This window comes from Mytilus trossulus, chromosome 2 (genome assembly GCF_036588685.1).
Source record: "Mytilus trossulus isolate FHL-02 chromosome 2, PNRI_Mtr1.1.1.hap1, whole genome shotgun sequence".
Classification (NCBI taxonomy): Eukaryota; Metazoa; Mollusca; class Bivalvia; order Mytilida; family Mytilidae; genus Mytilus; species Mytilus trossulus.
In genome coordinates, this window is record NC_086374.1 from 86,577,112 (window position 1) to 86,604,298 (window position 27,187).

At 31.5% G+C, this 27,187-nt stretch overlaps 1 protein-coding gene across 2 annotated transcripts in view; it reads left to right on the forward strand.

Annotated features, from left to right (window-relative positions):
• Window positions 1-27,187, forward strand: part of LOC134708229 (low-density lipoprotein receptor-related protein 4-like) — a 52,269-nt gene that overhangs the window by 20,310 nt on the left and 4,772 nt on the right. Inside the window, exons 2-22 of one of the 2 annotated variants that reach the window (XM_063568610.1) lie at window positions 1,975-2,446; window positions 7,109-7,379; window positions 7,636-7,783; window positions 8,064-8,177; window positions 9,736-9,996; window positions 10,431-10,581; window positions 11,509-11,649; window positions 11,999-12,104; window positions 12,666-12,813; window positions 14,143-14,262; window positions 14,601-14,831; window positions 15,860-16,037; window positions 16,375-16,514; window positions 16,900-17,056; window positions 17,742-17,854; window positions 19,593-19,718; window positions 20,411-20,581; window positions 20,897-21,079; window positions 23,802-23,984; window positions 24,768-24,953; window positions 25,844-26,020. In XM_063568610.1, coding sequence (XP_063424680.1) covers window positions 1,975-2,446; window positions 7,109-7,379; window positions 7,636-7,783; window positions 8,064-8,177; window positions 9,736-9,996; window positions 10,431-10,581; window positions 11,509-11,649; window positions 11,999-12,104; window positions 12,666-12,813; window positions 14,143-14,262; window positions 14,601-14,831; window positions 15,860-16,037; window positions 16,375-16,514; window positions 16,900-17,056; window positions 17,742-17,854; window positions 19,593-19,718; window positions 20,411-20,581; window positions 20,897-21,079; window positions 23,802-23,984; window positions 24,768-24,953; window positions 25,844-26,020 — 3,777 coding nt within the window. The remainder of the gene's footprint in view (window positions 1-1,974; window positions 2,447-7,108; window positions 7,380-7,635; window positions 7,784-8,063; window positions 8,178-9,735; window positions 9,997-10,430; window positions 10,582-11,508; window positions 11,650-11,998; window positions 12,105-12,665; window positions 12,814-14,142; window positions 14,263-14,600; window positions 14,832-15,859; window positions 16,038-16,374; window positions 16,515-16,899; window positions 17,057-17,741; window positions 17,855-19,592; window positions 19,719-20,410; window positions 20,582-20,896; window positions 21,080-23,801; window positions 23,985-24,767; window positions 24,954-25,843; window positions 26,021-27,187) is intronic. The other variant, XM_063568611.1, reaches the window with a different exon arrangement.

The following is a 27,187-nucleotide window of genomic DNA, read 5'->3' on the forward strand; positions in this document are numbered from 1 at the left end:
TTTTATATTATCCGTGTATTTTGATCACTAGTAATGTTTGATACTTAGACAATATACGTATAGTTAGTGTCTTGAAATATGAAATTTATTTGTATAAATCTTAGAAACAGGAAAATGCGAGGTTTTACACTTTACGTATATTGTCTTTATACTGAAATCGAAAAAAAAATAAAAAATGAAAAAAAATATGTAACAAAAATTATTAAAAAAAGTGTTTGGAATTTCCATCTTATGGTACCATTTTGGGGTATTTTCCTATGAGCGTAGTCCAGGTGGTAAAACATTGACATATTAAGGAATTAGAAAGGGAATATGAACTTAATTAATAACATTTGATAAACATGATATACTGCTGTTTTCACGTCAATGTTGATAATTGTAAACTGTATTAAAATGACACTTGGATTTCCTATTGTATTGAATAAGAATTGTTTTTCTTCCTGAAATATTCACTAAAGCAGGACCGCCCCATGTCTTAGTTTTAGGTATCACACACCACGAACATACTGAAGGCAGTATCAGTAGTTCTTTACTTATATAGTATTTCAGTCAATGTTTACGACATGATGTAGACTGCCCTATGTGAACTTGACCGGACTAGAACAGGGCGTCCCCGGCTTGTAATCGTGTCATTTGTTAGCAATATTTTTATTTATAGTCTTAAGTCGCAGTCATCTTATTTGAAAATAAATAGTGTATTGTGTCATACAATAACAACTTAAATATATTTCCAAAAGAAATATGTAAGATGAACACGCAGTTTTTTAATATTGAAACCTGAGCTTTTCAAAATGATGTTATAGTAGACGAGTTCATTGACATACTGCAGTGCTACGAACCATCATACCCGTACTTTGTTGTTTTATTTTAAACCAATGCAATAAAAGTTTTTTATAACTCATTTAAGCAAAGGGATATTTTTTACCAAAACACAATATAAAATGTTATGTTAGGACTAAAAAATAAGTGATGATATAACGCAATTATCGCAGCCACGTTTCACAACTGTTTCAAATGTTATTGTATTTAGAGGGGGAATTGTAGGAGGGAAAACAGATTTTAATTATTTTCTACGTTAGTTGACACATGTACAAAAATGTATAAAATAACTGAAGGAAAAGTTGATTGTATAAAGTACAAAATGTAATACGTATTTGTCCTCGTGTTACACTTTATAACAAACTGACACGGTAAAAATGAGCATGTATAGCTAGCTTGTGAAATTATTTCGTGTCAAGTGAAAAAAGCGAACAAACAAAAAATTGTAATGATAATAATGTAAATGGATTGTAGGTTGACTAGCAATATTATGTGACTAAATATTTCAAACTTTATAGTCAATTCAAGTACAGATTTGAATTCAGCACTTTCGAGTGAGCAATTCGATTTGCAAATATTCGAATCTATTAAAAGTTCAACATTGAATATAAGCTTAATGATTTTTTTCAATACTAAAAGAGTAAGCAAAACTCCAATATGTGCAGTTGGGTTAATAAACGAATATAAAAATATTAAATGATAGTTTATGTCAAAGAACATTCACGATGTAATAAAAATATATTTTAATGGGTGACAAGTTATATTACCAAAGGTATCAACTGTCTCCATTCTTTTCATGTTTAATTAGTCCGTATAAAAAAGTAAAGTAAAACAAATGAAACTTAGGGGTAATATAAATATGTACACACAGCAAAAACAAAAACCCAACAACATGAACACCTACAATAAATATCAATGATGTTGCCTGACTGATGTTAGAAAATTATCAACTGCTCAAAACGACATAAATCCTTTTTTAGACTCGTCTAAAGGCTTCACATATTGTAACTTGCAGCTGAAATATTATAGTATCAATATATATATAAAAAGTGCACTTTAGCAGGGTCAGATATATTATGAAATCGAATAAAAAAAAATCCTCCAAATTATGCTTTCCATTAATTTAAAATTTAATCCTTTTATTTTTATTTTCAGTTGCATCAAATGAAAAAGGATTAATTGTATCAACGTTTCCAAATTGGATGAATAATGGACAATTAAATGTATACCATGGTGACCCTTCATCGTTTGTTACTGATCAAACTGTAGGACTTTCAAGACACGATGTTGACTATGATGCACAAGTGACGTCAATTGCGGCTAATACAGAACACGATTCCGTTCTTTTTGTAGATGCAAAAACAAATACACTTTATAATTTTGATAATTTTAATCTTTATATGAACCAAACTAGTCAACAGTTTACTGCTATGCATACCGGTATATCAGCAACAACGAGTCAAATTGCATATGATTGGTTGAGTAAAAACGTCTACTGGACTGATGGATTCTACAAATGGATTGCTACACATCCAGTCATGAAAAAAGAAGATATGAGCTTGTATAAAGTGTTAGTAACAAAGCATTTAACGAAACCTGAGGGCATAGCAGTGGATCCTTATAAAAGGTATGTCTATTAGAGTGCGCTTGTCTGAATGTCTTCTAAACTGCGTTTGTCTGACTGTGTATTGTATTGCGTTGTTCAAAATGTATATTTAATTGCCACTGTCTATAAGATTGCGATTGTCTGACTTTCTATTAAATTGCGTTTGTTTGACTGTATATTGTATTGCGTTGGTCTATATGTATTTTTATTTGCATTTGTCTGACTGCCTATAAAATTGCGTTTGTCTGACTATCTTTTATATTGTGTTTAAATGACTGTCTAAATTCCTTTGGTCTTAATTTCCTGACTTTCTTAATTGCTTTTGTCTTGTTTTCCTGACTGTCTAAATTGCCTTTGTCTTGTTTCCTGACTTTCTAAATTGCTTTTATCTTGTTTTCCTGACTGTCTAAATTGCTTTCGTCTTGTCTTGTTTTCCTGACTGTCTAAATTGCTTTTGTCTTGTTTTCCTGACTGTCTATAAGTATGTTTTTGTCCGTCTGTCAGGTAACTTGCGTTTTTCAAACTTTTCGTGACATTGTGTTTGTCTGATTACATATTTACTTGTGATTGTTTAATTCATTTTACTTGCGTTCATTAGGCTGATTGTGCATTTGATTGCGTTTGAATGACTGTGTATCTACTTGCATATCATGTTTATCTTATTGCGTTTCTCTGACTGTCTTTTTACTTTCATTTGTCTGACTGATTAAATTTCATTTGTTAGACTGTCTTTTTCTTGCAGATGTCAAATGGTATATTTGCTTGCGATTGACCGTCTATTTCCTTGATTTTTCTGACTGTTCCTTTACTTTCGTTTGTTAGAATGTCTTTTTCTTGCAGATGTCTAATTGTCCGTTTGCTTGTTTATTTTTCATATGTGTCTATTTTCCTGTATTTGCCTGTGTTTGTCCGACTTTCTATTTATCTTTGTTATGATATCGATAAAACCATGTATACTTTGCCATCTCATTCAGATCAATGGTTAACTCCAGAGAGGTAAGAGCTATTGAACTCTTACATGCTATAGGGCTATTATCTATTCGGATATGATATCATCGAATCCAAGGGCAATATCATACTTTCATCAATATTTTAAAGATGTTTCTATGGAAATACTAAGAGTGTCATGTTAAAGTATAAGAAAGATATACAAATAACCTTGACATTAAGTAATACATTTAGTATATCAAAAAAGTACGGATAGCAATACCTTATTAGTTAGAGAACCAAAACTAAATTGAAATTCTTAAATAACTCATACTAGTAATACAATAAAATATGAGGGTTAACGTTAATATACTATTAAAGAATTTAACATTTTCCGTAAGGTATGGAAGCATTTCATTTCCTATTTAGAGTTTGTTTATTTTTCGGAGTGTGAAGCCTTGACCTGACTCGATAGGAAAACCATTGCTACAATATAAACCGTACGGCCTTATGTAATTCGAATATGTACAAATGTGGAACGTGTATTAATTACAACGCGCCTGTCCCGACAAATTAAAATTACAATAATCTTCCACTATGTTCCACTATGATTCGAGCGTCACTGATGAGTCTTGTTTAGACGAAACGCGCGTCTGGCGTATATACTAAATTTTGTCCAAGCATCTATGATGAGTATCCATACGTCTGAAACGTATTGTTCGTTGGTTATATTTATTTTACTTATTTGCATTTTTACTTTTAAATATTTGCTGTTCTTGAGTGTTAATTTCAGTTTATTAAATGTTGATTAAATTCATGTACGAATATGGTATATGATTCTTTGATCTGAATATACTTAGATATTCATTTAAATTGCATTGAAAACATTCGTTATCTCTAATGTTTACAACATCTATTTTAATTAAGTTTAAAATTTGAGATAAACATATTTAAATTACTTTCATTTTATAGTTAAAAATATATATGAATAAATTGACGAAGTGACAAACCGTACCATCTTCGTTTTATAACCGAAGATAAGTATAAATCAATTCGGAGTAAGTCACAAGATTTTATTATGGGCATCTATATAGAAAATAGTTCTTAAAATCACATCAAAGAAAGTCTATTAGCGTAAACAGTCATTAGAGTGAATAGACGCATTGTACACAGAATTTCACTTTTATAGGAGTTTCATCCGTTTAAACCGGAGTGCAGTATATTGATGCTGTCTTAATTACAGCTAACAAGAAACATATCATTAAGCGCTAAATAATGTTGACTGAAAGGTCTAGACACATACCGTAGTGAACCCATGAAGTTGTAGTTATGTTAGGCGACTAATCAGGCTTGTGTCTGTTTGTTCCTATTTCAATATGTTTATAATATATAAACTAACAAATCGTCATCGTTACATGAATTCATTTTTAATATAGCATATGCTCATTAAAGTTTAACTTACACAATGTATACTACGTACACTTAAAGTTAATAAGTGTAATAGGTTTTTTTACCCACCAGATTTAAGTGATGCCATCTTCTTCGAATCGGTAGTTGTTTGGAATTTGTCAAAAGTTTAGTACACCAGTTAAACAAAATGTAAATTCGTTTATTCCATGTTTATTTCTACTGTCTTTAAACCTTATAGAATTAAGTTTGCTGAAAGAAGTTCAGTTCACATTTGTCGATTAAATCTGTTTTTAAATGAATGTTTACCTACCTGTCCACCAGTATAGTTGAAATATTATTAATAAAGGTATTTTCTGTAGTTGTTACAACAAAAACTTGTACTATATCATTATCTAGGTCGTGTTTATCATTACATTTTGATTTTCCTTTTTGCTGATTTCTACAAAAGAAGAAATTACTATTATAAATGTCTGAAATCAGAGATACTTCAAGTAAAGACTGTCTTGTCTAGTGACTAAGTCACTGACTATTTAGAATTGACCCTCGTATGTGCAAATCTGTAAACAATAAAAAAATAGGATTAAGTGGTAGAATCGTTTGAGAAGCAGTGGCGGGTCCAGAACTTTTCCTAAGGGGGACCCGCTGACTGACCTAAAGGGGGGGGGGGGCTCCTTTCATGCTTCAATGATTCCCTATATAATCAACCAAATTTTTCCCACGAAAGGGAGGGCCCAGTCCCCAGCCCCTAAAAACTAAAAAAAATAAGGATTTCTTATTCCAGGAGTAGATTACCTTAGCCGTATTTGGCACAATGTTTTAGAAGTTTGGGTCCTCAATGCTCTTCAACTTTGTGCTTGTTTGGCTTTACAACTATTTTGATCTGAGCGTCAATGATTAGTCTAATGTAGACGAAACGTGCGTCTGGCGTATTAAATTATAATCCTGGTACTTTTGATAACTATTCACACCACTGGGTCGATGCCACTGCTTGTGGACGTTTCGTCTCCCGAGGGTATGAACAGCCCAGTAGTCTGCACTTTGGTGTTGACATGAATATCAATTATGTAGATATATATAGGAGGTTGTGGTGTGAGTGCCAAGTGGTCATTTTTATAAATTTCCTGTTACAAAACTTTGAATTTTTCGAAAAACTAAGGATTTTCTTATCCCAGGAATGAATTACCTTAGCCGTATTTGGCACAACGTTTTGGAATTTTGGGTCCTCAATACTCTTCAACTTTGTACTTGTTTGGCTTTACAACTATTTTAATCTGAGCGTCACTGGTGAGTCTAATGTAGACGAAACGCGCGTCTGGCGTATTAAATTATAATCCTGGCACCTTTGATAGCTATTGAGGATGATAATTCAAAGGATAATGCAAAACACAATTTTCAGAGAAGGGAAGGATAAACATTTTATCACCGAGTAGTGTATCAAATTGTTTAAAACTGGTAAAAACATATTTCAATGCACATACAATCTAAGATACTTTGATGGAGCTTGCTTTTCACAGTAAGATTGACGCTCTTCACAATAAATATTGCAAAGACTATAAATACATCTAGGTGTAATACCACCATTGATTTTTCCCTATTAGTCTTTGTTAAATTGGTACTTTTAAAAAAATTGTACAGTATTTACCTTTATTTCAACCAAAGAAATACTTTGCATGTGTAAAGTTTAATCCTTTCCAGTGATACAGTGAAAATTTCACACAACATTTCATTGCATATAAGAAAATAATCATCACCGGAAGTAAACAACCCAATTTTTACACTATTATTTACTGGTTACCTGCTTTGGTAGCTATGTAACCTCAACGTTCCAAAATATTTTATAAGACCATCAAATAAAAAATGAAGGATGCTTTCAGACATCCAACATACATATTTACGACTCAGAAAAATTTAAGTACATTGAAATGCAGGGTTAATTTTCTACAACTGTCAAATTCAAGGGAATATTTTTTTAGGCCTACTTTTGTATGCAACCGGATGTGACGTACCATGATTTGGTGGTATTACACCTCTATTGATATTGATATTGCTTCGCTCTCACCCCATATGGAGTTGACTGACCCCATATATTGTATTAGGTCACTAACACACCATGTTACTAATAATATTTTCCCAAGGCAAGTGAGATACATCATAAAATACAACCATTATTTAAGAATTTACTTAACAACGGTAAAGATTCAATACTTCCACCCCCAACAACAACAAAAAACAAACAAAATACACACACAATCTCGAAATAAAGCAATCATGATTATGCTATTTATAATTATTTTGATCATCATAATCTATAACGAGTAAATACTTATAGTTTAAATTGCTTTCCAGATACTTATTTTGGTCCGATGTGATAGGTGTAACATCAAAAATAGAAAGATCAAACTTGGCCGGGGATGAAGACAGTCGAGTAGTGATAGTTCAGAGTGACAGTCCAGTATGGATATCATCTCTAGCAGTAGACACTGCAACACAGACTTTATACTGGGCAGACATTGGTCGGCAGACGATTGAAACCATTGACTATGATGGAACCAAGACCAGCAGAAAAGTTCTAGCTAAACTTTTAGGATCTGCATTCATAGCAATATCTTTAGCTAAGGTAAACATATTCAAAAATACAAGAGGTTTTAGTATTAATGTAAATTGTAAATATGCTCTCCTTGAAAAAAATGTGAAAGGTATTTATCATGTTAAAACGGAACCTTTGGTAAAGTAGTTTTTATCAGCTTGATGGACGTAGTGTGAAGTAGTCAAATGGATAAAACTTTATAAACTGGATATACATAAAATGGAGAAAACCCCACAACATTTCTTTATTGTTGTATTTTATATCTGGTTTTTTTTTCTGGTTTTAGGATGTTATATGTGGAAGTAACTATAAAGATCTCAGTGTTAGGTGCTATGATAAAATAACGGGAAATAACACGTGGTTTACTACTTATTATTACAAAGAACCATGGGCAGTGGCTGTATATGACAAAGATTTGCAAACCAAAGCAACTCGTATGTATATTTACAACAACATTTTACATTATTTAATATACTTTCAAATATTTATATAATTATACTTAAATTAACTTTTAAGTAAAGATTCTTAAGCAAATGAAGAATATACACGATAAACAACTTTTTTTTAGTAATTTTTATTCAACACAAAAGTCATGTTATTCGAGTCAAAATTCTATATTAACGGTACTTAAGTTGACTGAGATGTTTTTAATTTAATTCAAGTTTCAAACTGCAAATAAAATGATGTTTTAAGAGTTGACAAATAACATTGTAGATCCATGCCAGAACAAACAATGTGCCCACATATGTATCAACATTGATCAATCAAATGCGAAATGTATGTGCAAGGAAGGATTCAAGTTGAAATCTGACGGATTTTCGTGTGAAAGTAAGTTATTACATTAGACTTTAGTTGTTGACATGAATATCAGTTATGTGGTCGTTTACAAAACTTTGAAATATTTTAAAAGCTAAAGATGTTCGTATCCCAGGCATATATTACCTTAGCCGTATTTGGCACAACTCTTTGGAATTTTGGATCCTCAATGCTCTTCAAATTTTACTTGTTTGGCTTTATAAAATTTGATATGAACGTCACTGATGAGTCTTATGTAGACGAAACGCGCGTCTGGCGTACTAAATAATAATCTTGGTATACCTTTGATAACCATTAATGATAATTTGATATGTATTATATAATATGATCGGAGGTTTGACATATTGATACAAATACAGCAACTCATCAACATCAATGTATATATGATTATCTCGACTTCATCGAATTGGTCGTTTTTCTGAAAACATAAAAAATATGGCAGGTATAAACTAAATGTACATGAAGTTGTATTAAAAACACATGCTTCCTATTACTTAAAGGAAGCAAAACTGCACACCACAAAGCGTTTAGACAAACAGGCAGATGGCATATAGGAACACGAAAAGAATACAATAGGGAAAATAGTTTCATCGAATTCTCAGTAACGAAATTCCATCTTAAAACTCAACAATGTATTCAACATTATTTTGTGAAATACAATATCTTCATTTATATATACTAGTATCATGTATTTACATTTTCGATTTCCCATCTGGATGGCTGAAGGCGCAAAATAAACTCGTCTGCATCTTTTACCTGTATCATGAATTTATTTGAATAATACATTTGATATATTATTCCTTATTTTATTAAAAAAGAAACATCAATACATTTATCTGTTTATCTACCATTCTTTATCAGAAATACACGACAGTAACAGTTAAAATGATACTTCAGGATCCCTCACTTTGTTTTGTTTTATGGTTTGAATTAGCAAATTCATGAAAAACCTGTTAATTCATGCTAATGACAATGGTGTCAATGCGTTAAAGTATGTTAACTTGTCTTTCAAACTTGCAAATTTGAAATAGGTTTTAAACAATAATTTTTTTTACACCAGCAATTAAGCTTTAAAGATTCCTAGGCCTTATTTTACCGCCATTGGATAATCTTTAAATGTAAGAATTTACATAATTATTTTATTCGCAGTGTGTTTTTCCTGATCATTTCTGTCTACTCTGAACATACTGTTTTAACTAACATAATAGTATTAAAGATTAGCAATACGATTTCATATTTCTTAATGCTATTTCAGGACAAGAACAAATCTAATATTATTACAATGGGTATAATCTTTAAGACAAAGTTAGCTACAAACTAAAAAATCAGAGTTTGGTAGATAAGACTAACATTATGCATTAATTGCAATATGCCTTTATACCCCTGACATAGTTAATGCATATGTTAACGGAGAGAGAGCGAGTAACTTTTCCTACACGAGGCCTGTGATAAAACGTCCCATATTCCGACCGTCTTTTCGCTCGGATAAACCCATTCTTTATTGAGAATAGTAAAGCATATAGCATAATGTAAATTCGACTATGTTACAATGTTTTGATTTTTCCTTCAGGTGAACATGGATTTTTGTTTGGAAAAGCAATCATAATGGCCAATGCCACTGATGCTTGTATGTACGATGCTCACATCAGCACAAATGCTATGCCTACCTCTGACTGCTTTTTAACAAATATGTCCGGCTTAATGTATTTTGCTGTTGACAGTCACGAGCGCCAGTTTTACTACATCGACGAGGTATCCATGTCGGTAAAACAAGTTGATATGATTAGTAACATAGAGAAGGTGATATATACAGGATCTACAGCAATCTCAGGTATGTAATCTGCAGGTACATCACACGTTTTAGATCATTTACAAATACCTGGTAGACATAAAGTATATTTGCATGTATTTACAAAAGATAAATATTGTATAAATTTTTGAATACAAGCTATTGAACTAAGTTACAATAAGTTAGCAAAATATTTTTTATTAAACAAAACATATTTTTTCTTAAAAAAGGAATAGAATAATTAAGTAGTGTATTGCTTTGTAACGAATCAAGTTTGTTTTTTTAAACGTTTGAGTAACGCTTTTTCACATATTTGTCATGAAAACGATAATAATAAAAAGAAAGAAAAACAAATACATATGTGTGATCCATGCCAATCCACAACACAAGTTCTTATTATTTTCGAATGATAATATTTTCAACTTTTGATATCAAGTTAGTGTATTTTTTTCTGACAATTTTCACTTTCCTTTTAGGATTTGCATTTGACTGGACAACGAAAAATTTATTCTGGACCGATTATCGAGGAGGCAAGATTATTGTTCATTCCGTGTTAACATCTGCAACAGCAGATTTAGTAACATTGTTAGACAGTCCGAGTTATATCACTATAGATCCACACATGAAGTAAGTTCTTAAACAAGCGTAGTGCATGTTTACTTTTGGATTGCATTTTATTTCATTTTAATGCGCAATATATAATCTGACCATAACCAAGTTACATTATTTTGCATTATAAAGAGTATTTTGCACGACCTTACAACTTATTATACCAGATGCACATGTTCATACGGTAATAAGCATTCCTGGTTATTTCATGCAATGCAACGGTATTGTCCATATCAAGTGTATTTCCTCCAATATTACGGTTAAACCCATATCAGTAGTATTTCCTGCATTGTAACAGTAATACCAATATCAGAAGCATTTCTGCAAAATTAACAGTTATGACATACAAGGTTTATTTCTAACAATGTTATGGTAAAAATATCAAATTGAAACGATTTACCGCTATGTGACGGTTTGTTTTCCTTCAATCTACAGTCATGGGACAAAAGTGAGTTCTCACTTTTAAAATCGATATTTTCCAAAAAATTTCAAACATTTCTACATCTTTTGGTATCTTTATTATGAAAATCGCTCATACAGTTATTTGTAGTATTTTTTTGAAAAATATCGATTTTAGTTGAAATGATATGACTTTTTTGGACTGGGAACTCACTTTTGTCCAATGACTTTATATTTGCATAATATATTGAAAATATTTTTTTCTTTGACTCACATGCGTTAGTATGTTATATGTATGTACCATGTGGGTAAAAATGTAGGAAGCACCTTCTTGATGTTGTTAGATCGATCAATTAATGACTGTAACTGTACATTTGTCTTTATAATATATTTTTGCATTGTGTTATAATTCGAATTCACTGTAGCTGCAACTTAGATTTATTGTCACTGACGCCTCAGAATTTAGAATGATGATTTCAAGTTATCGACTCCTTCAGAGCAACAGTACATATATTAATGATTGTATTTTTTTTAATTCCTTTTCAGAAAAATGTATTGGATCACAGGTTATGGATATACTGCTACTCTCGAAGAAGGAAATTTAGATGGATCTGGATTAAAAACAATTCTGGCTAAAGGAGAAATTAGTTATCCAGAATCATTGTTCTGGGATGTAACGTCACAAAAGTATGTTGTTTTCCTATTTTCTAGAATAGATTAAATCATGATTTTATCATACAAGTATGGTTTTAAGTATTTAATGAGCAATAGTATTTCGATATTATTCATATATGGAAAGTGTCTCACATCTTTGGTCCTTTCAGAAAATCTTAAAGTTAAGGTCTATCTGCAGAAATGACAAAACAATAGCCTCATTTCCATATATTTTCATTTATATATATTTTAATATAACAACAGGCGCTTTAAACAACTACTGAATAAATTTCTAGTGTAGACAAAGATGTATGTAGACTGATTCAATAGATATCATTATCCCTATTACCAATATTTCAACCTTCTTCGTATGTTTCTATAGATTATATTGGATAAACAATGGTGACCTAGTCAGTATGAAACCCGATGCATCTGAGCCTAAATATCATGCATATGTAGGGTATGCAACTCATATAGCAAAATATCAGGTAAATACTTATGAAGATTTTGTTTCAGACCTGATAGATTAAAAGAAGTTCTAAATATATTGCAAAGTAGGAACATTTGTTAATAGTATATACATAATGCTTTATATTTAGTAAAAATCCCGCCAAATCACACTTGCATATGATTTATTATATTTAAAAGTTTGCAGAAGTGTGATTTGAAAATGTTCCATTATAAATATATAAACAGCAAACTGTTGTCTATTACATTGAATTGGCATATCAAATGAAACCAGAAAAAAGTAAAATCACAAAAATACTGAACTCCGAGGAAAATTCAAAACGGAAAGTCCAAGAAATTACATATTAAATCTACAGAAATCATTCAGTTTTGGCATAACATGTACATATGATATTTTATAGTTTTTAATACCGAATCGAATTAAGTAAAATGCATTATTTATTTTATTGTAAATATGTAAAACAGTTCAAGATGTTAAGAATATTTGTTCTTAACAAATAAAAAGTTTGATATTAATGAAAGTTTTTAAAGTCTATTTGTATGTAAAAGACAAACATTTGTGTTATTTTGAATTTGAATAGGATTACACACTTTGGACCACTGGTGACGACACCCTGGAAATAGCCCATTTAGATTCGTATTATCCAGATACTTCAGTCTATGCTGAAGATTTAAGTATGATCAAAGGATTAGGAATCTACGATGTAGATATGCAGCCAATGGAAATCAGTAAGTTTAGGATATATGACCTTTGAACAGCGGTATGGTACTGTTGACTTTCTTTACACAATAGTTAATTTTACGATGTAGATATGCAGCCAATGGAAATCAGTAAGTTTAGGATATATGACATTTGAACAGCGGTATGCTACTGTTGACTTTCTTTACACAATAGCTAATTTTACGAAGTAGATATGCAGCCAATGGAAATCAGTAAGTTTAGGATATATGACCTTTGAACAGCGGTATGCTACTGTTGCCTTTCTTTACACAATAGGTAATTATACGATGTAGATATGCAGCCAATGGAAATCAGTAAGTTTAGAATATATGACCTTTGAACAGCGGTATGCTACTGTTGCCTTTCTTTACACAATAGCTAATTTTACGATGTAGATATGCAGCCAATGGAAATCAGTAAGTTTAGGATATATGACCTTTGAACAGCGGTATGTTACTGTTGCCTTTCTTTACGCAATAGCTAATTTTACGATGTAGATATGCAGCCAATGGAAATCAGTAAGTTTAGGATATATGACCTTTGAACAGCGGTATGCTACTGTTGCCTTTCTTTACACAATAGGTAATTTTACGATGTAGATATGCAGCCAATGGAAATCAGTTAGTTTAGAATATATGACCTTTGAACAGCGGTATGCTACTGTTGCCTTTCTTTACACAATAGCTAATTTTACGAAGTAGATATGCAGCCAATGGAAATCAGTAAGTTTAGGATATATGACCTTTGAACAGCGGTATGCTACTGTTGCCTTCCTTTACATAATAGCTAATTTTACGATGTAGATCTGTAGCCGGAGATCAAGTTTAAAGCTTAGGTGTATTATTGAATGTAATAACAATTCAGCTACACATATGTGGCGAATGCAATGTTTTTTAATCAGTTTTGGCAAGTGATGAACAAACGATCTTTTATGGGTTCCAGGGGTTGAAGTCATAAAACTTTGCTCATTGCTCGGAGCACAAAAATCATGCTCAAACATGAAATTAAGCATTTTGATTGATTGATTTTGTAGAAAGTGTATCAAGAACTAACTCGAAAGTTTAATGACTTCAAGTCAGGACGTGCAGATTTCTCAAAATGATTTTTTATACTGTTTTGGGATGAATTATGTTTTAGATAGTGAGTAAAAGATAAATTTTTAAAACCACAAGTCTATAGATTTTAGAGAAAATTTCCAGTATGATTTTTTATTTTTGAATGGGTCACGTAGTTTTACCCCTTCCTTATTATTATACATGTTTGCCTTATTTTTATAGTTACCTCATCATGAAGTAAATTGTTTGAATCCGGTGTATGTCTATGTTTTTTTTTATCAGATAACTGCTCAAACTACAACGGAGGGTGTCAACATATTTGTCAGCCAACAGCAACTGGAATGAAATGTTATTGTAATTTTGGATATCAATTACAAGCTGATGGAAAGGCCTGCTCCAGTAGTAAGCATGTCATTTTTGTTTAGAAACTAAGATTTTACATGAAAAAGGGATGAAACCAAGATTGATATCCTTTAAATGTGTCCGACAATTCGGAAAAAATACAATACAGTATTAAAGCAGAAAAAGATCGAAAGAAAGTATAATGCATATACTAAAGTTAATTGCAATATATCAAAGTGGTTTTATTTCGTTTAATTTTGTTTAGAAAAGTTTGCATTCATTTTCCTGTATGTTTTTCAGTACATCTTCGACATCAACAATGTTTATTTTTGAATTGAATCATTTATCAAATTTTTATGTTATTGATACTTATACATACCTTATTTGTATAATTTTAGCTCCTTTTGAAGATTCATTTGCACTCTTACCCGATGTTACACATGACAAAATATACCAAGTATCCTTGTCCAATGGGGAGCTGCGAGCACTTGATATTCCTGACATTGACGTTCCAGTCTCTATTATATATGATAAACTCACGAAGAAACTATACTGGACTAATGCTGTCAAGACAGAAATCCGAAGTTCTCCTCTGAAGGCAGCCGTATCAGAAATACTTTATGATACCTGTAAGTTCTAAAGTATATAGTTGTATAAAACATTTCAATAACAGCTGATGATGTCAGATTAAAGAATTTAGAATGACCTTTCGAATATCATATAAAAGATTTTTAATGTCATTTAATGTCATTTACACGAATGTAAAACTACCATATACGTTTTCTAGATAATCAAATTATCGTTGCTTTATTTGGCAAGATCTTGCACAATGTTTGGGCCTCAGTGCTTTTCAACTTCGTTCTTTATTTGAACTTTTTAACTTTGGTGTCCCCCATTTTAATTTTGTTATCCATGGTGAGTTAATTTACAACCATTTGGTTGATGCTACTGCTAGTTGAGGATTACTCCCCAAAGTCATATCCAGCCTAATAGTCATCACTTCAGTGTTGACATTGATTATCATTGGTAAAGTCATTATCATTAATATACTGTTAACATAACGATAATTACTAAGGACTTTCTACCTTTTAGAATGTTTGGTCCTCGATGCTCTTCAACATGGTATTGGATTTTGCCTATTTAACTTGGTACTTGTTTGATTCGAGCGTCACTGATGGGTCTTTTGTAGACGGAACGCATGTCTGACATGTCTGGCGTACACAATTGTAATCCTGATATCTATGACCATTTTATTATTTGTATCTAAAAATAGCTACAGATACTCGGGATTTGACAGTTGACATATCCTTCCTTTCGCAAAGCAACGTGTACAAAACTTCATTTTTGAGCATAATGGTGCAACTATAAGCTATTATTTTTCCATGTTTTTTGGTGAAGTAAAGATGTTTGTGTCATTATCCGCCTCTTATGTTTAATGCGTTTCCCCTCAGTTTTAGTTTGTTACCCCAATTTTGTTTTTAGTCAATAGATTTACGAGTTTTGAACAGCGGTATTCTACTGTTGCCTTTATTTGACCGAATGGTTCCAGTTTAATCAATATAGTCCTCAACTTAAATCAAATGTATTGTTTTTGATTGTTTTGTAATGTTTAATAATGATTTGATTTTAAAATTACCATAATGTGTTTTCATTTCAGGGTCGACATTACCAGTTGGTTTGGCATTTGATTATTCGTCGGGATTGTTATATTTCACTACAGAGTATTACTGGGATCCCAGTTTTATAGGATGTATTCATCCACATGTTGGAAAAGTGCACAAGATAATTTCAAATTTAGATTTACCAAAGAACATTGCATTGTATCCATCGAAAGGGTAAGAATTCCAAATGAAATGTTGAAAAATGTCATGTATTCGAAGTCCTAGTGTTTAACATACATACTTGTAGTTTGGAAGACTCTTCATATTCAAAAAGCCTATTTAAAAAAAGAAGAGAGAACACTATTAGGGCAAACAATTTGCATAATGGTTGAGCTGCTAAAATTTGCATTATCTTTAAATACTCTTAATTCTAAACAGCAAATAAACTTGTAACATATTTAAATGCTAATGAAAAAGAACAAAACAACATACACAAAACTACAAAAATGATATTCAGAATTCCAATTTGCCTTCCAATAATAATAGTAATAATATGTTCTTTTCTCCATAGAATACTGTTCTGGACTGATATTTCAACAGACCCTACGAGGAATTCATATATTGGATCTGCATTTATGGATGGTACTGGGATGAAGAAAATTGTTGATACGAATGTCAACTCGCCTAATGGAATCGTTATTGATTATAAAGGTATGTTTAGACACATACAGACAGAGGAATATATCATAATTTGAATTCAGTTGAAATGCTTTGATACATAATTAAACCTTAATTACAGTATTACTAGCATAGTGTGATACTTGTTATTCATGTTTATTTAAAATTGTTCACATGAAGAACTTTATTAGTTAAACAGATGCATAGCATTGTATAATTGTGAGAAACAGTTAGCCTGTAGGTGCATTTTCATTTTCATTTTCACTTTCTTTTTTACATAATTGTTAAGAAAATCCTTTAGATGGTATTCCCCTATTGACATGTACAATACGTTCTTCAATTTATATCAGTAGTATTAACATTTGACAAAATTTTTAGGTTGTTTGTTATTGCTAAGACAATAGTTTTGTTATTGCAGCTGATAGAGTATATTGGGCAGATGCTGATCTAAGTACAATATCAAGTTGTAGACTCGATGGTACAGATAGGAAACTAGTTATAGAGGAACCCGGAGCAATGCTGGTTGGAGTTGATATATCTCCACCATATCTTTATTATGTTGGACGAAACAAACAGTAAGTTATTGTTTGATAGTTAAATCATAAAAATAATATTATCATGATTATGTTTTAAAAATTTACTAATAAAAGATACTTGGTATAAGTCTTGTAATTCATTTTGTTAACCTCAAGCATTTTTTCTGGTTGAAATATAATAACAAACCAATGAAAATCAATTTGCAATGAAAATGTTACTTATTCAGGATGTGAAGAGAAATCTATTCGATATTTTGATACAAATTTGAGGGTAAAAACGAGCCTATCAGAAATATCAAATTTGATAAACGAAGATGTGGGCTAAATATACCGCGAATACAAAAAAAAAAAAAAAACCCCGGTAAACATGATACCTATAATAAACAGTATATGTAATATAATGATCTATAGTAAAATCACAAAACTACTGAACTCAAAGAAAGATTCAAAACGGAAAGAACTTAATCAAATGGCAAAATCAAAAGCTCAAACACATCAAACATGACCTGGTACAGGCATATGATATAAATAATTGAGAACAATATTAAGCTAACGGATGCATCTTTAATTATAGTGTAAGGTTTTCTATTTCAGGCCTTACTTTTGCTGGCTTTTGTTCCCTTATCCATTGCGGGTTTTGTTCATTTGATATTTGAATTTGATATATTGAACTTCAAAATATATGGTGTCAAGCATCACTGATGTTTATATTGTTCATTCGCAGGTCGATCTCAAAATTTGACGTGAAGATGAACACTAAGATCCAATTCATGAATGATATACATGCTCTTGGAAGAATAGAATCGATCCGAGTATATCCAGAACAAGCACAACCAGGTCAGTACAGATAAATAAAGCCAACAGTAGTATACCACTAAACATTGCTATATCAAAATTTGTTGGATGGTTAAAAATAATTTGACTAGTATCAATTTTCGAGACAAAAACATTTGGTTTATTTATCAAGCTAAGGTTTTTGTCGAGCCTTCGACTTTAGTCGAAAAAGCGAGACTAAGCGATCCTACATTCCGTCGTCGTCGTCGTCGGCGGCGTCCACAAATATTCACTCTGTGGTTAAAGTTTTTGAAATTTTAATAACTTTCTTAAACTATACTACATTTCTACCAAACTTGGACAGAAGCTTATTTATGATCATAAGATAGTATCCAGAAGTAAATTTTGTAAAAATAAAATTCCATTTTTTCCGTATTTTACTTATAAATGGACTTGTTTTTTTCTGCGGGAAACATAACATTCACTCTGTGGTTAAAGTTTTTATAATTTTAATAACTTTCTTAAACTATCCTGGGTTTGTACCAAACTTGGACAGAAGCTTGTTTATGATCATAAGATAGTATCCAGAAATAAATTTTGTAACAAAATAAATCCATTTTTTCGGTATTTTACTTTTAAATGGACTTAGTTTTTCTGCGGGGAAACATTACATTCACTCTGTGGTTAAAGTTTTTTAGATTTTAATAACTTTCTTTAACTATCCTGGGTTTGTACCAAACTTGGACAGAAGCTTATTTATTATCATAAGATAGTATCCAGAAGTAAAATTTGTAAAAAGATAACTCCATTTTTTCTGTATTTTACTGATAAGTGGACAGATTTTCTTCCAGTTAACATTACATACAGTCTGCAGTTAAAGTTTTCAAAACATTTATGAGATTCATTAACTATCCTAGATTTTTACCAAACTTGGACAGAAGCTTCTTACAATCATAAGATAGTATCAAGAGGAATATTTTTATTGATTTTTTTCCTCATTGTTGTTCAGAGCCTGCGATTTACAGCAAAAGTAGGAGAGACACTGATGAGTCCCGCGGAACCCTTACAAATTTTTAAAGATAGTATAAAACGTGTTTGTTAACGAGAGTTGATGGAACTTTTATTTTGAAATCGATCTTATTTTGGGTTCTCCATGCTCTTCATCTTTATATTTGTTTTGCTATCAAACTATTTTGATCTGAGTGTCACTCATGAGTCTTATGTAGACGAAACGCGCCTCTGGGGTATCAAATTATAAGCCTGGTACCTTTGATAACTATATTGAAATGTAATAAATATAGATAATCATTTTACTCCAATAAGGCACATATAATTAACTTTTCAATATAAGATTATCTGTAAGGTTTGCAATTAAAGAATTCTCGAATCATTATCAAACACATTTGGGGGTGCTTTTCCTATGACATATGGCGACTCCTCTTAATCTGTACTCAGGTTTGTATATATAAATTCATGGGTTTTTTAATGTTTTTTCACTGCTGTATTGATTTTGTTATGAAATGGACCTGTTCGAATGCAAATGATAAGTTTTATTTAAACAATGGAAGTTTTTGTTTTAAAATACCAATTTATATATCTATTTCTAAAAAAAACACGTTTTAGACCATCAGAAAACTCGAACATCTAAATAAAAAAAGAAGTATAGATTACAACAATCAAATATATTTACACACAAAACATAACGCCATTAAAGGTTTGTTTTGAGTTCTTTATATTCTTTATGTATATAAATGTTACAAAAGTACATAAAATTTTTTTCATTCCATCGTTTACCTTGCAGTGAATGCTCAGTGTAAGAATGAGAATGGTGAATGTGCTTTATTTTGCCTGCCAACAGCAACAGGAAGAACATGTGCTTGTGAAGACGGCCAAACACTCAATGCAGATGGCAAAACATGCACAGGACGTAAGTTAGAGATACAAAAATCATTTATACGTTATTTATATTTCATTAGCGCTGTCGTCTTTATATAGCATAATAAACGTTTATCTGAACAATAATACATTGCAAATACCTTGGTTCATTTCAGGTCAAGTAACAGTAAACTGGGCTATGTCACAGATTTTTCCTAAATTTTGCGCATAACTATACAGTTTAACGAGCAAAAGTTACTTGCAAAATGTTATCAAATGATATAGTGCCATTTACTGTAGCTTGATCTTAAGAAAATGGCAGAAAGGAAGTTGAAATTAAGATTTCATGATTTATTTAGATGTGTTCTTTTCCAATTACCTGTGATAGGGCATATGATAATGGGAGGGTGGTCCCCACGATGTTATGAAAAAAAGTACTAATTCACAGAATAGCTAACCTAGGGTTAGAAATATAAACCTGATAGAGTGCTTTACCAATTAACAATGTCTTATTATAGGTAACACTTGTCATTTTTGGCCCTTTATAGCTTAATATTTGATATGAGCCAAGGCATCGAGTTGATGTTCTCACTTTGAACTATAATTGTTAACATTTTATACATTGTGACTTTGATGAAGAGTAGTCTCATTACCACTAATACAATATCTTCTTATTTATATTAAACCAGTAACTTTCATATTCAAATCTCCATCTGTGATACTATAACTTTTGTATTATTACAGATATCACATGTACTTTGAAAGTTCCAAATGCCATCCTTGAAGATAGATGTATAGGACATGCAACTGGTAGTTGTAATTTCACATGTGCAGCTGGATACGAAAAAACTGTAGAAACATTAGATTGCGATGAAAAAGGAAACTGGAATCACCACGTCAATACTGCTTGTCAAAGTAAATCTTATATATTTTTCTAACTACAGTTGGGTGCTGTCATAATGTGTATTCTAAGATCATACATTTTGTCAGGTTAAAATTATCGTGTGACCTTTTTTACTACCCTGACTTATTCTAATAATTAAAAGCAAAATTGATCGTTCTTCTATTTTAATGAATGCCGAAAAAACTGTTGACAGGTTCGCTACTTATATCAAAAAGGGTGCATGTTTTCTGTTCAAGTTGTTAAACTGCCTGTACACATGCATTTCTTAATCGGTCTAATTAATTGTGTAAACTTTTATGTTTTTAATCATTTCGTGTATCTTATAGGTCTTACTGGTACGTGTAGAGCTTTTATTCCTTATGGACATGTCACTCCATCTTGTAACAAGAAGATCGGAACAACATGCTCATATGTATGTAATGCAGGATATGTGCCGAAAGATAAAGATCTGACTATATTATGTACAGCAAGTGGAGCATGGGATAAACCTTTAGGGGACCTCTGTGTTGGTAAGTGATCATTTTGATGAATTGATTGATTGTTGCTTGCTTAGAACATTTCTATTTTGTATCTATTTGCTATATACCATACTTATCAATGCTTTTGTATAAAAGTAGTGAAATATAATAATGCAAGTTTGCTAATTTCAACGTAATAAAGTAAAAATTTTACTAACTGTAAAAATATTATGAGAATATGAGATACTTTTACTTAGAAATATCAAAACATGTGAATAACAGATATATTATCATTTAAATGTTGTTGTTTTTTATGTTTCGCTATATGTGTCACTTTCTATGTTTTTGTCGTTGCTTTCAATGTTTATCATTTATGAAGTATAATTTAAATTAAACAAGTTTCTTTTTTTTTCTCCAGAACAAGGTAAGAAAGTTTTAACACAATTCCCATTTGCCTTTTTGTTGTTAAAGTTTTTATCAGTTTCAATTGTGTTGTTCGTATATATGTTGCTAATTGACAGTTTCCTTTTATTTGAACAAAAAAAAATATTATGTTACATTGTGACAATATAGAATTTGATGTAAACAAGAATGCATACATAAATGGGTAAATCAATTCATTTACTAGGTCTAGCTAAAATTTTGGCTAAATGATGTGAACATATTATATCATCTAAAATTGAAAGGGAAAAAAACCAAGATGAACCAAGGTGCAGTTTTGTTTCTAACCCGTACGAAATTATAAGGCGTATTACGCCTGGAAATAAGGCGTAAACCAGGCGTAAGTGGTAGTTACGTGTCTAGATCCAAGCGTAAGGGAGCAGGAAACGTAAATTTGTAGTCCTCACGGGCGTAGAAAAAAGCAGTAAACCTGGCGTAAATTGAAATAAGTAAGGCGTAAGTTTTCTTACGGGCGTAAATTGAAATAAGCAAGGCGTAAATTTTCTTACGGGCGTAAATAGAAATACCCATAATGCTTTGTTTAAAGGATCATGGGATTTTTTTTCAAAATTTGGCTCTTTGCTTTTAGTGTGCAAGAGTTGGACACATGGCAGCTTCATAAATTCAGGGATAATTTGCTTGTTTTATTCTTTTTGGAAGAATCTGAAATTGGAAATACTGAATCAAATAGATTAATGAAAGTTGTGAAATAAAAGGAAAGTAGTAATAACATGGTAGATAATAATTATGTGAGTATAACTAAGTTTTAAAGTATTATGTTCTATCAGAATTTTTGAAATCCCAAAAACTTTATCCTTGGACAATTACATTAAAACTTTTTACTTTAAGTTAAATTGCAGTATTATCATTTATATCTTAGTTCTAAAGACAATTATTTTCAAAAACAACTTAGCTAAAATGCTACTTCTATTTCAAGAAAAAATAATTGTCATAATTCTTATTCAAACTTAAACTTATTTGAGCCATTGTCTGCATAAAATGTATTTATTTCTATATTAGCTTCTTCAAAGGTTAATATTTCAAGTTTTTTGTCAAACAATAAGAAATAAAAGCAACAGTACAGAAGTTTGTATCAAATACACAAAAGTACACAACTAGGTTAATACACTGAACTAAAATAAGTGTAGTATTATGTAAGGATATTACGCCTGGTTTATTCATTGACCAGGCGTACTCATTTGCATATTACGCCTATTTTTTTCTGAACCAGGCGTACTCATTTAAATATTACGCCTAATTTTACGCTTGGTTTACGCCTTAGTTACGCCTAATTTACGCCTGGTTGACGCCTGGTTGACGCCTGGACATGCATTTTGTAAACACTGCAATGCCGCCAGGATAAATAGTGATTTTTACGCCGGGTTTCCGTGTCATATACGGGCGTCACAGTTCGTACAGGATTGGTTTTGAATTAATTAATTAGACACAAACAAGCTGATATATCAGATATGTGTTTTTGTTGTAACAGAGTGGTAATATAAAACAAATGATCTTGAGATATCCATATGATTAAAAATAACCTTCAAGAAACACACATGCATTCATGAAACTGATTGAACTTTAATAACTTGGTTTAATAATCCCATTCTTAATGTTGTCTTTTAACCTGCATTTTCTTTCATTTCAATTTCTTCCTTTAACCTGACGAATTTAGATAAAAAGACACTAACATGAAGACCTACTATGTTTGAAAAAGTTCTAAACAAACATTAACTGGTCTATTCCAAATTTTGATTTAAGAACGGACACACAACATGACCATTATCACATTTGATTGTTTCTTTCTGTCAGTTTAAGCATGCATTAGGTGTTTGGATGAGTAGATGTATTTTCAAACTTTAAATGTTTTGAATTAGTTTAAACAAAATATGTATTTCAGAACATGTGATTAATTTTATTTAAGTTCCCATTTGAATTCGATAAACTGTTTCAATTGGTGGTTGTATTTATCATAAGTAGTAATTTGTTGGATCAAACCGAAATATAAACATCTTAACACCAATTTTTAAACCCAAGGTAAGGAAAAAATGACACAGTGTTGTGCTGTAATTTAAAATGGATTTCCGCTTTGATATAGGTTAAATTTTAATGAAAATCTGGAGCGACATTCTGCAATTATTCGCCATCCAATATGATGAGAGATTCCAACACTTCAATCTTAAGCTTGTCGACAATGTAGAATCGTAATGTTTATTGACTCCTATCATATATCAGAGTTAAAATTGCAGAAAATAAATCAGTTTTTCATTCTGTTTTAGTATACTCAACTTTTGAAGGAATTTTTTTGTAACATTGAAATTTTATTTTTTAGCTTCCGCCACTTATTGTCCGAATATTGTTAGGAATGGTCTGCTTGATTCGGCGTGTCCACGTTCATCAGGAAGTCAATGTGATTTCACGTGTAATCAGGGCTACACGAAGAATGCTGATATAACTGCTTTAGTTTGTCTTGGAAGTGGACAATGGAATATTCAGGGAGAGTTATGTAAGCCAGGTATGTATTTGATAAGTATCTTCATTATGGTAGATGGACGGATTGTACCTAAATAGCCTGTTTAACATCTATTTGGGTTGTCCTATAGAGTGGAATCTAGTTATTCCTACGTGATATTTTATCTTGGAGTTCGGTAATTTTCTTTTTCTTTTTAGCCATTTCTCAGCAGCAGCATAACCGTAGTCCTATTGTAAGGAGTTTACATACCTCTACGTCCGTGAATGGCGCTAAACTGTGAGGGTAGTAATGCTTTCTTTCACAACAAATCCCTCAAAATAGTTATAAGGAAACTTCATACGCATCATCGAACCATGTATGCTCATGAATTGGTTTTATCAATACGACATATGTGTGGCTCCATTCAAAAGCGACATGTTGTCGCCATTATTTGCAGTTTCAGATCTTCAAACTATAAAATATAAGTAGTTGATGAATTTTTATATTAAGCGATTTTGTCCCTATCCCGATTTACTAAGTGTGGATACGCATACTGAATGATTAATTTATCATGTCATCGTACGGGGTCCCACTCATTTTGGGGTCCATGAGATTCCTCCTTTGTTGTCTGTAACCTTTATTCGTCTTCTCCGTTGATTTACGAGATTTAAACAGCATTGAACTACTCTTGCTTCAGTTAACACATATTTAAATTAACTTGAAACAATATTTTGATGTTATGGAAATACTGTTAATAAATCACTCTGAGGATAACAGAAAGCCTATTATTTTGTAATATTGCTGCGCAAAGTAACGTCAGCTTTCTATATCATTTTTATTTATTAGAATCAACAGTTCGATGCCCATCAACTATACAAAATGGTGCTTTTGCCGAACAATGTTTCTTCAAAGTAAAGACCTCATGTCCTTATATTTGTGATACTGGATTTGACAAAAACCCACTAGTAGATCTAGTAATGTGTATGGATACTGGCAGTTGGAATTTCAATTTGATGTCTTTATGTAAACCAGGTAAGAACAGTGTTATGATAATATAATATTCCTTTTTGGTAGTTTTACTCGCATTGAATAAAATAAATGTGATTTGAAAGAGAACAGACTGCATAACCGAAAATGACACAACCTCTTCTATGATTATAAAAACAAACGGTAGTCACTTAAAGTAAATAAAGTACAAAAGAAGAATAACTATGAATTACCAGTACTATATAAGTTAGAGAACAACCAAACAGCATCGATATTGATAGATCTAAGAATTTGAAGAAAAAAGCATAAGTGCCTTTTAATTTATAAAATTATTGGAGATGTGCGTTAAAGTTTTTGTATCAAACAAATAGACGTTTTGTATTCATCAAGACTCACTTTTAATGTTGATTTCAACTGTGATGCTCTGTTAACCCATCTGAAAACAAATTCAATATGCACGACATTACAATGTATTTGCAATGCTTGGTGTATAACTTGGTAAGCCATACCTGAGTTTTGTGTACATACGACCCATCACTGGCGCTTGAACAAAAACCAGCTAGAAGTCCAAATCAATACAAATTGAACAGCATTAAAACACAACACATACCAGACAGTTTTGAAAAGATACGGCTAAATATTTCTTCACTCGTGGTAGAAAATATATGTGCCTTACATTTTTATAGGAATGATTTTGGATAAATTGATAGCTTAAACAAAGTCTAATAAACGAACTGCTTCAAAGGATAACTAATATCCCACCTATATAACATAGGGTTAACAAATCTTTATTACTTTCTTATATCCTTAATTCACTCTTTCCTTTATCTCTCATATTTCATAATTCTACCCTGACAAACTCCTCACTGAATGCATCTAACATGTTATCTATTGTAATGAGTGTGAGTTATTTTTTCATGCATGTTCCTTTTTAGCAATGAGTTCATGTGAGAAAACTTTCATGCACGGACACTTTCTGGAACCTTGTTCTGGAAAACATGATTCCAAATGTGGCTTTGTTTGTGATAATGGATACATCCAACAACCAATTGTCCAACATGTCATCTGTAATGATGGTAAATGGGCGGTAGATAGAAATTCGTTGTGCATTGGTAGGTATACTTACCTTCAATGAAATAAAGTTTGATAAGGGATATATGATATTTCGGGTACAAATGCACACAAAGTTAAAATGCAGTGTTGCTCTTTCAGTGTAAATTTCATACGAGATTGCTTTATGATAAAAATATAAAAAATCATTTAAACATAACTTTTATTTTATTAACGTTTTTTTTTGTCTTTTTGTTTAGACCTTTATATTGTTCAGCTGTTTGTTTCTATTGAAAGTTTTATGTGCTTAGGTGGTAATATAACAATCTGCAGGAATGGTTGAAGTCATCGATGCAAGATTTAGGTGTATTGTTGTCGGTGTCTTCCTTGACGTCAGCCAGTTATTACAGTTTTGTCAATTATGGGGAACCATTAAGAATAGGTCATGTTGAATAGCTAACTCTTGTATAGCGATTGGCACATCTCATTGCTATGGCTACCCACCAACCCTGCCCCTCAAACATTAACAACTTTGTGATTAACTCATTTTAAGGAAGACAACTTACGTATACAGTCAGTCAATGGTATGATGCATGCAGCTGTATTAGAATATGAACATCTTGTATCGATAAAGATTACTTGACCCGGTTTCTCAGTCATTTAGCAATGAATTTGAAAGTTGTGCATAGCTAACATTGTAAAGTGTTACAAAATGAGCAAATATCGAGAATAGTTTGGTTGAATTTACATACACCACATGTATCGCTACAATTTTTTTTTGGATATCAATGGATGGGTAAAAATGAAACACAATGTCTTTGAAAATACTTAAATGGCCGAATTTCGAGGTCTTTATTGCATTTAAATATACATGAGTTAAAAATAATACAGGAGTGTTGGTGATGTTGAACCCACAATTTATTATTGAAATGCATTGATATCAGCTTGCATAACAAATGTAAACCAGGTATTCTTACTACAAGTTTGGAAAACAAAAAGCATTACAATGGTGTTATAAACTGGAGAGCTCCGATAATTTTCGCCAGTAGACCAAAATCATACCACCCGTTAAACACATTATCTTATCCCTCTTAATTATGAATTTCATGTTACACAATCTCTTACAAGAGTGAGGTTTAGCTAGCTATAAAACAAGGTCCAATCCACCATGTTCTACATAAGAAAAAAATGCCTGTACCAAGTCAGGGATATGACAGTTGTAAGCAATA